General features: G+C 49.3%; 1 protein-coding gene across 1 annotated transcript in view; it reads right to left on the reverse strand.

The window, feature by feature from the left end:
- Positions 1-12,151, reverse strand: part of cep295 (centrosomal protein 295) — a 30,016-nt gene extending 17,865 nt beyond the window's left edge. Inside the window, exons 1-14 of the mRNA XM_060075412.1 lie at positions 11,855-12,151; positions 10,185-10,385; positions 9,542-9,666; positions 7,623-7,716; positions 7,362-7,472; positions 6,818-6,958; positions 5,927-6,110; positions 5,550-5,738; positions 4,528-4,776; positions 4,047-4,132; positions 3,145-3,336; positions 2,208-2,281; positions 983-1,919; positions 527-710 (exon numbers count right to left, since the gene is read on the reverse strand). Of these exons, the coding sequence (XP_059931395.1) occupies positions 527-710; positions 983-1,919; positions 2,208-2,281; positions 3,145-3,336; positions 4,047-4,132; positions 4,528-4,776; positions 5,550-5,738; positions 5,927-6,110; positions 6,818-6,958; positions 7,362-7,472; positions 7,623-7,716; positions 9,542-9,666; positions 10,185-10,385; positions 11,855-11,959 (2,872 nt within the window). The 5' untranslated portion in view covers positions 11,960-12,151. The remainder of the gene's footprint in view (positions 1-526; positions 711-982; positions 1,920-2,207; positions 2,282-3,144; positions 3,337-4,046; positions 4,133-4,527; positions 4,777-5,549; positions 5,739-5,926; positions 6,111-6,817; positions 6,959-7,361; positions 7,473-7,622; positions 7,717-9,541; positions 9,667-10,184; positions 10,386-11,854) is intronic.
- Positions 12,152-12,375: the final 224 nt, after the last annotated feature.

A 12,375-nucleotide genomic window follows, 5' to 3' on the forward strand; every position in this document is an offset into this window, starting at 1 on the left:
CTGTTCCATGAGCTTCTCCAACCGGCACGGAAGCCAACTTGCACGGCAGTAAAGGGAAAGATAAGCTAGATAAGAGATACAATGTGCTTTTGTTAATCCTACACAGGAAAAAGGGGAATCAAGTACTAATTTCCCCACCACAAAATCTTGGCTAGCCACGAGCTAGCCAGGACCTAGGCTAGCCACGAGCTAGCCAGGACCTTGGCTAGCCACGAGCTAGCCCGGACCTTGGCTAGCCACGAGCTAGCCCGGACCTTGGCTAGCCACGAGCTAGCCAGGACCTTGGCTAGCCACGAGCTAGCCAGGACCTTGGCTAGCCACGAGCTAGCCAGGACCTTGGCTAGCCACGAGCTAGCCAGGACCTTGGCTAGCCACGAGCTAGCCAGGACCTTGGCTAGCCACGAGCTAGCCAGGACCTTGGCTAGCCACGAGCTAGCCAGGACCTAGGCTAGCCAGGCCCTAGCCTGCCCTAGGCGGAAGCCAGCACTAAGCTGGAGCTGGTGAAAGAAGAGTGTGGGGGACTCACCGCCGGCAGGAGGAGATGGGGTGCAGGGGGCTGGCTGGGGTTGCTCCTCGAGGTGAGACAGAGAGCCCCCGTGAGACTCCTCGATGGCCCTGAGCAGAGAGGACAGGAGGCTCAGGCGGCTCCGGCCCTCCTCCTCCTCGCCCGCCGCCGGCAGCGGTTCAGCTACCGGACAAGCCCGTGGGCCCTGGACCAACAGTCAAGTCCATTTAATTATAAAAACACATTGCACGTCGCCCACACCACATCAAATAGTCTCACATTTAATATATCGCCATAGAGAAAAAGTTTAAAAAGCAGAAAGGGGTTAAAAAAAAAAAGAGTCCAGCGAAGGAGCAGAACTAACATGACGGAAGGGCAGTCTATGAGCAACATTTAACTTAAATTAGTCCTCGTTTCTCATCAATACTCTATTTTCAGCAGGTTATCTAGGCGTTAGAGGTAAAAGGTTGAACCCACTTGTGTCTCCGTGTTGATCAAAGCCTGCAGTGCCTCCCTCTGCCTCCTCATCTGTTCCCTCTGGTCTTCATCATGTCTCTTTTGCTCCTCCTCCTCCTCCTCTTCTCTTTGCAGCTCTTCCCGTGTCCATCTCTCCTCCAGCCTGCGTTGCTCCTCGTGCCTCTGTTGCTCCTCCCGTCTCCGTCTCTCCTCCTGTGTGCATCTCTCCTCCTCTGCCTTTCTCCGACTCTCCTCCTCCCATCGCTGTTGTGCCTCATGGCTGCATCTCTCCGCCTCCCTTCTCCCTTGCGCCTCCTCTTGCTCCCGGAGCTGCTGCGCCACCTCCTCCCTTTGCTCCTGCGTCCGCCGGCGGGCCTCCAGCAGCTCAAACCTCTGCCTCTCCACATCTCCTTTCCCAGCGAGTCGGGAGCTCTGCCGCACACCGGTAGTGACACTCTCTGCTGTCCCGAGTGGACGATGAGTGAAAGGGTTCGGGGCGGCCGGCGGCGACCTCAGGCTCTCCGGGAGGTGGCCCGTTGCCCGCTCCATGATGCTGTCGGTCAGCCAGGCTGAGAGGCCTGCTCTACGGGCAGGAGGAGGCCCGTTTGCATCGTCCTCCGGCGAGTCCAGGGGGAAGCGAGTCGGGTCTGGGGCCAGGCTGGGCACTGGACGCAGGTCGGGGCGACGGGGCGGTGGAGGAGGGGTCCTCCAGGCATCCGGCCGCAGGACGGGGATCTCTCCCGGGGCCGAGGCTGGCACTGTGGGGCGGGGTACAGCCGGGGGGCTGGCCACCGGTACGGCGGTCTCAGCCGACAGGCCGAGAGGAGGACGGGGGGCGAGGCCTGCGGGGGGCCCTGCGGGGGGCCTGGGCATGACGCCCGCGCTGTGGCGGATCCGAAGCGCCCGCTGGTACTGCTCCAGACGCTGCCGGGCGACCGCCACCGACCGCTGGTGGACCCTTCAGCAAAACAACAAAATAAGCATCATAGCACACCAAAAAGAGGTATAAACCATGACCAGGCTGGCTATAGAGTAATACAATGGTTTAAATTAATTGAATTGTACTTGAGGTAAATGCCGACTGAGGAATGGACACATACCATACACATCATACATATCATACGTACCATACATAGTATACCATACATATCAAACATACCATACATTCCATACATACAGAACAGCATCAACTCTTCAAGTGACTTTAACTGTCTGTTTCGGCAGGCAGTCACACACACACACACACCTGTTCTGCTCCAGGAGGCGCCGTTGGTGCTGTCGGATGCGGCTGCTTTGATCTTTCCCCGTGGAGCCCTCTAGCTGTGGGAACAAGATAAGCAAGATGTCTTTATTATGGACAGATCGACGCAAGATGGTTGTGGGGGCCCTGAGCCGTCTTGCTTCCCTGTTTCTGCTGGCCTCCGTTCTCCTTCCAGGGAAGCTGTAGGCCTGGCCCCTCCCACCTCATTAAGGGATTGAACTCACCTGCCGGAAGCCTTCATAATATAGGGGAATCCAACATGGTCTCAATCTCTCCCACCTGAAGTGCTGGTGCCTGCCTGGCACCCAACAGGGTTTTGTTTGGGTTTTTGGTTCCGTCCCTTTAGCTTTCGTTGCTTACTCTTAGTTTAAATTAACATTTAGTTTAATATCACTCAAACACCACACTACTGATTTATTGTTTACAGTTAACTTTGATATTCAATGAATTAAACAGACATTTAACGGTCTCTGTGTGGACCTCCCTTCTCAGTTGTGCTCTCAAAACTAGCGTTGCACAACAGTCAAGTGGTTTACTCCCAGCGGAAAGTTCATTGCTTGATCACCAATCTCTGCAGTCTAGCTGAAGGAATCCAAACCCCCAACTGCTCTTTTATGATATGCATCATAAAATCACTCGTCTCCTATAAATCTCCATTGAATTCGTGACTCGTGGCTGTAGCAATAAGAACAAAGCTTTACACAGCGTGACCTAACCCTGCTTTCAGCCCCTTACGTTTAATTCTACCCTCTTGACATCATAAGCATCAACCAAGATGTATTATCGATATGATCCGCCAACCAGACTGCCCAGTGGACTGTAGCAAGCACAAGTTGGTACTGACGTAGCCATCATTCACCTGGGATTGGGTTTCCCAGGACAGAAGATAAAATGGAGGAACGTTTGTTCTGGAAGGCCTTACCTCAGAGGCAGCAGGAGGAGGAACGTCAGGTACCTCCGGTTCCTGGGGAGAGACGTCCTGGTTGACGGCGGCCTGCATGTCCCGTCTCTCCCGCTGGGCGTCCCGCAGCATGGCCTCCAGCCGCGACTTCTGCTCCTCCAGGTCCTCCAGCAGAACCATCTGCTGCCGCTTCTCCCGCTCCAGCGCCGCCTCCTGGAAGCCGCGAGGAGGACCCAGAACACATCAGAGCCCCTCTGGGACGGGGACATACATAATTATGTATGTCATTGCGGGCCGCCAGGAATGATTCCGCGGGCCGCCATTGGCCCGCGGGCCGCACTTTGAGAACCAATGCTGTAGTGTGTGTGCGTGTGGTTAAAGGCTTGTCCCAGCTGGCCCGAGTCAGTCTGATTAGACTCAGGGAATGCCCATGCTGCGCCACAGCTGTGGTGCATTGAGCGATCAATGCACACAAGATAAACCAGCCACTACCACACACGCACATAACAGGATGAAACATACGGAGTGCATGGATCATTTTACCACCTTCATCGTTTATTCAATATCAACCTGAGATGGTTAGGTTCTGAGAAAGGTGTCTATAAGCCATCTCCCTAGCCTGGTTTCACTGGGTTGCAAACTGCCAGCCCCTGGGCCCACCCATATATGGAAGCCTGAGCGGCGGGTCTAACGAGGTAACGATGCACCACCTAATGTGAATTAACTCTCCATCAATCCAAGTGCATTTGAGCACAGAAGCGTATCTGCAGGAACTTGTCTTTATGTGGCTCCTAATGCAAAGCACTATAGGGTTGGGAGGGAGCTATACAATTAAACATACCCTTCTTAAAATAACATACAACGTTTTTAAACACACATTTCATTCCTCTGGTTAAGGGGAGGGTTGTAATGTTGGAACATACCCTTTCCTTCCACTCATACATCCTGCTGGAGAGGACGTCTGGAGGGAGTGGCGCCAGCACAGACTCCTCTCCCGTGGTCTCCAACACTGCTTACACACACAAAACAAACACACTTTAAATGTCTGCACTGAATGGAGGATAAATGATTAACGGAGAGCAAACAAGACGAGGCAAATCTCTGGCACGTACTGAGCCTTGCATGCCTGACAGCCAAAACCACACCAACCGGTCCCAGCTTGGGTATAATAAATTGTGTTTTTATAATCATCAAATTACCCCGGTTAGATTCTGACCTGCAGTCCGATGCTACTAATGTCCTTCCCTCCCTCTATCTGAACCAATTAACTGTCTCTCTCCACTGTGCTGTCCAAAAGGGAACAAAAGCCCTTCAAATTGTCTAAAAATGAAAAAGCATATTGATGATCAAGATAATGTGAGCGACTTTGCACCCCCCCACCCCCCCCCCCCCCACCCAACGCACCAGGGGCGGGCCCCGGGAGGAGCTGTGGGCTGGAGGCCTCTCTCCCTTGCTCCTCCACGGACATAGACCCCGTGTCGATGGAGGAGTCCCGCTCTGGTTCTTCATCCGGCTGGCAGGCGGGGGCAGAGGAGATGAGGTCGGGTTCCTGGGGGTGGTCCCTGCCCTGGTCCCACCCCTTGTCCCTCTGGGCCCTGATACGATTCAGGAGTTTCCGCAGGGCCTGTCGATGGGCCGGTTGGGGCGGTTCCACTGAAAATCGAGAAATAAAAAAAAAAGGGGTTCAGCTCATGGCGACCGATGATGCAGGAGAATAATTTGGACCTTGAAACCCTTGATTCTGTTAAACGTCGTGTCTCGACAGGAGGGACTTTCTCACAGTCCCAAGCACGCTCCTCAGGATGAACAACAGTGACCAATGCCGTGTTCCAATACCCGTACTATCCGTACTTACTAGCCAAATTTTGAGTACGTAGTACGTTCCAATTCAGATCCGGCGAAAAGAAGTATACTTCAAGGACCCGGATGTCGTACTCAAAACGGGCTAATCGTGAAGTGTGGATCGAAGGACATTTTCCGTACTCAACGGCAGCCATCTTAGCTAAGTAGCGGAAGAGGCGGAGCCAGGCTGAGCCAAAGTCTGCGCATTTTCCACATAGCCTGCATTAATATAGTCATTTTGTAGTTTTTATAGCTGCTAGGCGTAAAGAGTTCACCGTTCAAAGCGGGATGTTTATTGCGGGGGAGGAGCCGCGGCGGCAGCCGTGATCGTAATTTCCGGTTAGTGCACCACGGAGTACTCGATTTGGAACAACACTGACATCTGAAAAATTAACGTACTCAGTGAGTACGGATAGTACGATAGTATACTTCCTTTAAGTATACTCATGGAAGTACGGGTATTGGAACACGGCACAAATGACTTACAACAATTGACATTGTTATGTTCCTATACTTCCAAAATGGAGGCGGTCTTTGCGATGTGAAGTCATGACGCACAAGCCCTATAGACGTGTCCCCTTCACCTCGCCCTGTAGCCGGTCCTGGATGCTGCCCGTTGCCATGGTGACCGGCCTCGGCCTCCGGGGTGACCTCCGGGGGAGTGTCCTCACCGTCGTCCACGGTTACATCCAGCTCCTGGTCCTGACTGGAGGAGGTGGATGGAGCCGGCAGGGGCTCCGGGACCAGCTGGAGAACCAGGTCACCCTTGACTCCTGAGCAGGGGGGGGAGAGGGAGGGAGAGAGAGATACAGATACACAGACAGACAGACAGACAGACAGACAGACAGAGAGAGAGACATCAGGCTTAGAAGGAGGGCTACGCTCATTTGGTTGAAAGTCCAATCTCAAATGAAAAAAGGAAAACGCCTGACAGAATTGACGCGTTAAACACAAGCCTCACTCCTCTCCCCGGTGTACATGTCCTCGAAGGCGAACTCCATGTCCCTCTGACCGTCCTCCCGGGCCTCCCGCCGTCGGTGGAGAGGCTGGAAGATCTGCGCGGGCATCTGGGCCACCTGCTGCCTCCGCCGCAGCAGCTCCGTCTGCTGCATGTGCTCCAGCTCCACCACCAAGCGCTCCCGGTCCTACCGCACACACCCCGTTATGTAACCTACCTCGCACAGCTACAGTCCTCATCCCGTATGGGCCTACTCTTTTCCCACTGTACTGCTGGTCACCTGTGAATTTCTCCCAAGGGGGATTAATAAAGGACTATCTTATCTTATCTGATACACCTACAAGAAAATCTAGCATGCAGGGGTTGAAAGTTGTGTACAATGATGCTATGCGCATCCTTTTAACAGAGTGAGCACATGCCATGCACTCTTAAGAAATCTTATGTTTAGATTTATGAAACGATTGGTGGAATCTTGGATTAGTATCATTGTGGTACTTGTCGATCCCACTCTGACCTGTGCTCGCTATACTAGAATGTTTGTATATTAACTGACTTTTTATATTTTTCGTCCTGTATTTGTCTTGTGCTATTTATGGACCCCGAGTCTGAAATAAAGTTTTCATATTCATCTACCAAACATATAAACATAGTTATAATACTATCAAAGTTATAATACCGTATATACACATAGCGGAAGAATGTGAGGATGTCATTTCGATGCCCGCGTGCCTTTTTACTCTCCGTATAATTTACTATGTGCATAATATTTGCCCATAGCGGGCAAACTCAAATAGTTCTCCAAGTATTGAGTGACGACTGAATGACTGTACTGACTGTACTGACTGGCTACAGTAAACAGCATTGCCATCGGTGCTAGCCGACGGCTCCGGTCACCTGAGTCAGCTGTTCCCTCTTCAGAGCGGACCTTCCTCGGAGACGTGCCGTCTCCTGCCGCTCCTCCCGCTGCCGCTCCGCCTCGCTCCCCCGCTCCAGCAGCCGCCGGGCCTCCTGCTCCGCCTCCTCGTGGGCGTCCGGCTGGGGGGGGCGTGCGCATGGGGAACAGACCAGTCGGCTAATCAGGATGAGGCAAACAGGAGAATGTGCTTTATGGCCAATCCCCGTTTCCACGGCTAGAATGCTGCATTGTACTGTCGTTTGATATCCTTCAATGCTGCCGTTTTCTATTCTGGGATCATCTTGCCTCTCGGTTAAGGGGATCAGATGCAGAGTTCGGAACCAGATACGAGCTGGTTTCGAGCCAATGTGAGGTGCTGTGCTGTTCTTGCTGCCTGCAGTGTGAACAAGATCTGAGCTAACCCAAGCAGTGTCTCAAGTATCGGGGACAACGCTCACTTCCTGATACTGGGGCCGTCCTTCTCTGCCAATAGGTTCGGCGGTGAGTAAACCCAGCTTTGTAATTGGTGGAATATTAAATCACCTGAGTAGCAGCGACCTCCCTGTCCACGGTGGGCTCTGGGCAGTGATGGTGCGTTGCTGAGAACCCACTGACGTTAGATCTCCCAGCAGGAGGCCTGTTCTCCTCCATGGTCTGCTCACACAGAGGAAGAAATGATGAAATCATGCAGCATTTCCAAAGACAAACGTTGGCCGAATGTAATAAACGTCTGTTGTTTGATTTTGTGATACATGTTTTTTTGTGTTTGTTGTGAACGGGTAACCATGGAACGGTCGGCGTCACCTCCATGGGGTGGGGAGGAGGTGGGGGGAGGCTGGCCACCCAGGCGGCACGCTGCCGCTCTGCCTGCAGGGCCTTTCTCCTGGCGTCAGCTGGACTGCAGACACACCACACAACCAGTAGGTCAGACCACCAACACGGTCCAAACCGATTAGCTAGCATAGTATAAGATAATGTTTATCTGGGTGGAATTTCAGGCACTGCAGGATCAACATTGTCAAAGACAAAAACTGTGCCAGTCAAAATAAATAAAACAAAATGACGACATCTCCGCAAAACATACACCTCTGGGATCAGGATATACAGCTGGCTAATTGGGATTGAGTAATACTAATATAGTGCAGTAAAAAGCGTTAGTAATGAAGTGTGTGTAAAGAAGTAGGCCGTGGCTATTCGTACGGCGACCGAGCTTGTCACGTGACCGCACTTGACCTATCAGTCTGCTCTGCGCTAACCCTAACCGGGCCGACCGTAATTATAGTAGTTAATTATAGTAATAACCCTAACCCTAACCCTAACCTGCCATGAAAATAGACTAATGCAGTATTTTTACGGCGCGCCGTACGAATAGCCTAATTGCTATTCTTACGGTCGCCGTACGAATAGCCACTGGGAAAGAAGTAAAGTGAAACAACTTTACAGAATATATCAAATATATATAACACTCTATGAAGGAGCAGACTTAGGGGGTGTTCACACAGGCAGTTTTTTTTTCAGGTGCGGGTGGATGTTTTACATTATATTCCTATGATACAGGGTGTTTTTGTAAAAACATCCTGGGTGCTTTTAAAAACACCGCTGCCAGCGGGTTTTTTTCACTGCTCTGGGTGGTTTTCAAGTTGGGATAAATTCAACTCGCCAAGAAAAAGCACCCGACGTCAGGCAGTTTTTTGACAGCTGACCAATGAACGAGAACCTACGTCACTAGGAAAAACGTTGGAAATTCAAGAATGGCGACCCAAACCAAGACGTCTTTCCCGACGGAGCAACTGGTTGTTCTTGTTAGTGAACATGTTGAGTTATATGACATGACCAACAAGTTATACCACAACATATATCACAAGGAGAGTATCTGGAGGACGATCGGTGGGATTTTGGGACATTATCAAACCGTAGCTCCTGAATACAACTATGAAACGCCCCGTACTGCTGCCGTCCCCGGTTTATGTCATGCACCCACAAACGGGAGGGTTCATCGTTATCCTCGTCGTTGTCATCTAACGCCAAAACAAGGGCTAATTTTCTCATCCTCGACATTGTAACTGACACACTAAATTCCCGTAAGACCACTCTCTCCCACCAGTCTTGGCTGCGGACTCGCATCCAACTTCCTCTTGTTTGCGGCGGCGCTTAGGGTAAATATAAAGATCTGACGAGAAATTGACGTTGCTGCGCTGTCCTCCTCCTTCTTAATTGAAGGAGCAGGCAGAGAAAAGCTCTCTCCTGCTGTGCTTTCATTAAAATCAAATTTAAAATCCCCGATAGTGATAAGACATCCATTATGTCGCCGCCGGTCCAGAGACGTGTCAGGTGTGCGCGAGAGACATAACGGACACTTTTGTTACTGCCATGTATACAGTTAATTCGGAACACATTTTAGGAACAGATCTATGCCGCATAGAAATCTATGCGGCATAGATCTGCCATGTAAACGCGGCTACTGTAGCGTAGTCAAACCACTTTGATACGGTAACCGATTGGCAACGTTGGCTCTAGAACATTCTGCTCTAGAATGAACTTGACAAAACCACCCTGTCAGTTTTTTAGTTGGTAAAAAACCGCCCGGGTCAGGTGTTTTTTAATATAAAAAAACTGCCTGTGTGAACACGCCCTAAGACAGAAATGGTAATTAATTAATCCCTGACCAGAAATTCTTCGATTATTAAGGCTAATAAATAACCCAACAAAAGAGTGGTTCTCACCGGTTGTGCTCCTCCTGTTCTCGGTGTCTCTGGGACGTGAGCTCCTTCAGGGCTTCTCTGTAGCGCTGCTTGGCCTTCACCTGGTTCTCCTCAGTGTGCTGGGCCATGGCCTCCCAGTCGGGCTCCTTGAGCAACACACACATACGTTCAATTTAGACTGTTAATGGGGAAGCTGCCGGTATTGTGATGCAATGCCGTGGCAAGAACATTTTTGTTATGCATATTTTGTGCAAATGCACACCGTTTTTGCATTGTCATGTGTGTAGATATACAGACGGCATATTTATTTTATTTGCATACACACATTTTTGCTTTTGCCTACACACATCGTGTATACATATGCAAATTTATCCGGCGTTCTTGCCTTGAAAATAAAAAGTAACAAAACGTAATGAAAAGGCGATAAATAACACATAAAATAAATATGTTTTCCTTTAAATGTAATTTATTTTCTTTAATCTTGAAAGGAGTAATTGTTGAATAAATAGTTTCCCCATGGGAACAATAAAGTTATTTTAAGTCTTAACCGTAAACAGTTTTTCTTTGGACAAAAGCTTAATCTCTAAAAGTAAATTAAGAATTACAGAAGTTGTTTAAAAAGCGGAAGACTCATGACATCTTCAGACGGGACGCCCCGACTCACGTTTTCCTTGGCGCTGCGGTGCCCCTGTCCTAGCAGGCGGAGGCTCTCCTCATACAACCTCTGCAGAGCTTGGATCTTCTCGCTCTGCTGAAGCTCCCAGTCCTGCCGGAGCTCCTCGGCCAGCAGCTGGAGCTCCTGCTCCCGTCTCCTCTGCACATCGGTCCTGATGTGGAGAGCATTGGCGCGTGCCTGCTCCCGCACCTGCACAACAGAGAGGACCAGATCAGTCGAGATTATCCTACTGCATCTGGTATCAGAAAGAAGAGTTTGGGACTGTGATTAAGGGTTATACGAATACAATGTGCTTGACTTTATTCTGTATGTTTTACAAAAAAACCCTGATAAAACAACCGCTTCATGACATGAGTATACATGATACAAGACACATCAAAACAATATTCACTTTTCTGTCTGTCTAATTCACTTTCTGTCTGTTCTAGCGTGTTGCGGGTGCTGGACTGGATGCCTGGACTCTCCTCATGAATAAACGGCCAGATCCCATTCACCATTTTATTATGATGTGCATGTATTTATTTACCTCTGTCAATTGTGGCACCCATTGCACTCCTGACCATCCCTGGCAGAAGGGATCCCCTACTATGCGTTTCTTCTCAAGATTTCTTCCTTGCTGATTTCAAGGGAGTTTTTTCTTGCCCGTGTGGGGGCTTGGGTAAAGGGGGGTGTCATGAATATTTGGCGTGTTAACCCCTTTGAGACTGTAATGGTGATTAAGGGCTATACAAAATTAAAATTGAATTGAATTCAGGTAAGGCAACGCGGCAAAAAAATTACAAGTCCCCGCCTCGTTTTCAACATGACATGGACTAATGCTGCTATCCATTTGGATGTACGAAGTGGTAAAGTCGCCAATCTCCCAGCTTTCTTGCGGCATTTCACTGAGGCACGCCCCCTTTCGGTCGTAGTATCTCGTCGCTTTCAAAGTAGAGCGAGCAGATCTGTACAACTAGCAAACAAGATGGCTGCGCCCATAGTCAATGGGGATCGAGCTGTATTTTCTTTGTATTTGTACCACGTTGGGGGTTGTAATGTCGATTTTAAATCCTCTTACACACTTGATTTTATTGCTGCTTTAATCCGGTCACCAATTTATGGTCTTGCTTTGCGTGAAATTCAATGTAAAGTTGTGTTTTCAAGCTGGTTTGACAAAGAGGCTATGTTGCTAATGATGACTAGCCCGCTACTACCCCACGTGGCTCGACAGAAACACGATAGCACTTGTTGAAATAAAAATTGGCGAAAATTGCAAAATATTATTGCAATGTAAAAGGCTTGCAATGTTAATGTTTCTGTAAAGGCAGGCAACCATTATTTATTTTTTCCAAAATAGTTTTCTTCTTAAACTCGTCGGACACAAATAGCAAACTGGAAGGCTGGAGCAAGGGAAATACGTCACGTTCTCGCTGAAGCTGGTCGTTCGTACCATCCTACCATCAAAATGGATAGCAGCATTATATATGTCTCGAAGTGTGCAACTGGGAAGCGCGGCAATGACTACAATAGGAATACATGAGACCAAGGATGAAGGAACCATTGCTTATATACGTTTTTTGTTTGCACTGCCATTAACAGTAGGTTGCACTTGTTTGACGGTTGAGTATGATCGAAATCCAAGAAACAAATTGTTTGGCCTTCGACGAGTTTTTCCTAACCTGCTGTATCCGTATCTTTCTCCTCCGGTCTTGTTCCTCTCGGAGGAGCTGCGACTCTTCATTAGGACTCAGCCTGAGCCGCCTTAGCGTCTTCCTCTTCATCATCACTGCGTTTAGTTTTAGTTGGGACGCAACATTGCATAGCCGTCGTGAACATTAAAACATCATAACTTCGGCCGTTCTGTTTAAAAGCTGACTAATACAGATACAACCGTATATTAGGGTGTGTTTCCGTTCACCCTAAATCCATGCCAACAAGAGACGTTGCGCGTCCTGGTACGTCACATCCTGTTGTTTGAAATGCCCGCTTTCCGGCCGCCCTTACTCGACGGGAGCCAATCAGCTCTCTCATATAAAAGAAACAACACATAATAATAACAATAAAATAAACAAATGGGTATTATTTTTTATCCTATGGTGTAAATAAAGCCTCCGTGATGATCTTTTATTGATAATCATAAAAATAACTGTTTGGTTTTTTAATGGATCAATGGATTTACTTAAATTCGAAGGCTTTGAGA

The sequence above is a fragment of the Gadus macrocephalus genome, chromosome 16 (genome assembly GCF_031168955.1).
Source record: "Gadus macrocephalus chromosome 16, ASM3116895v1".
Classification (NCBI taxonomy): Eukaryota; Metazoa; Chordata; class Actinopteri; order Gadiformes; family Gadidae; genus Gadus; species Gadus macrocephalus.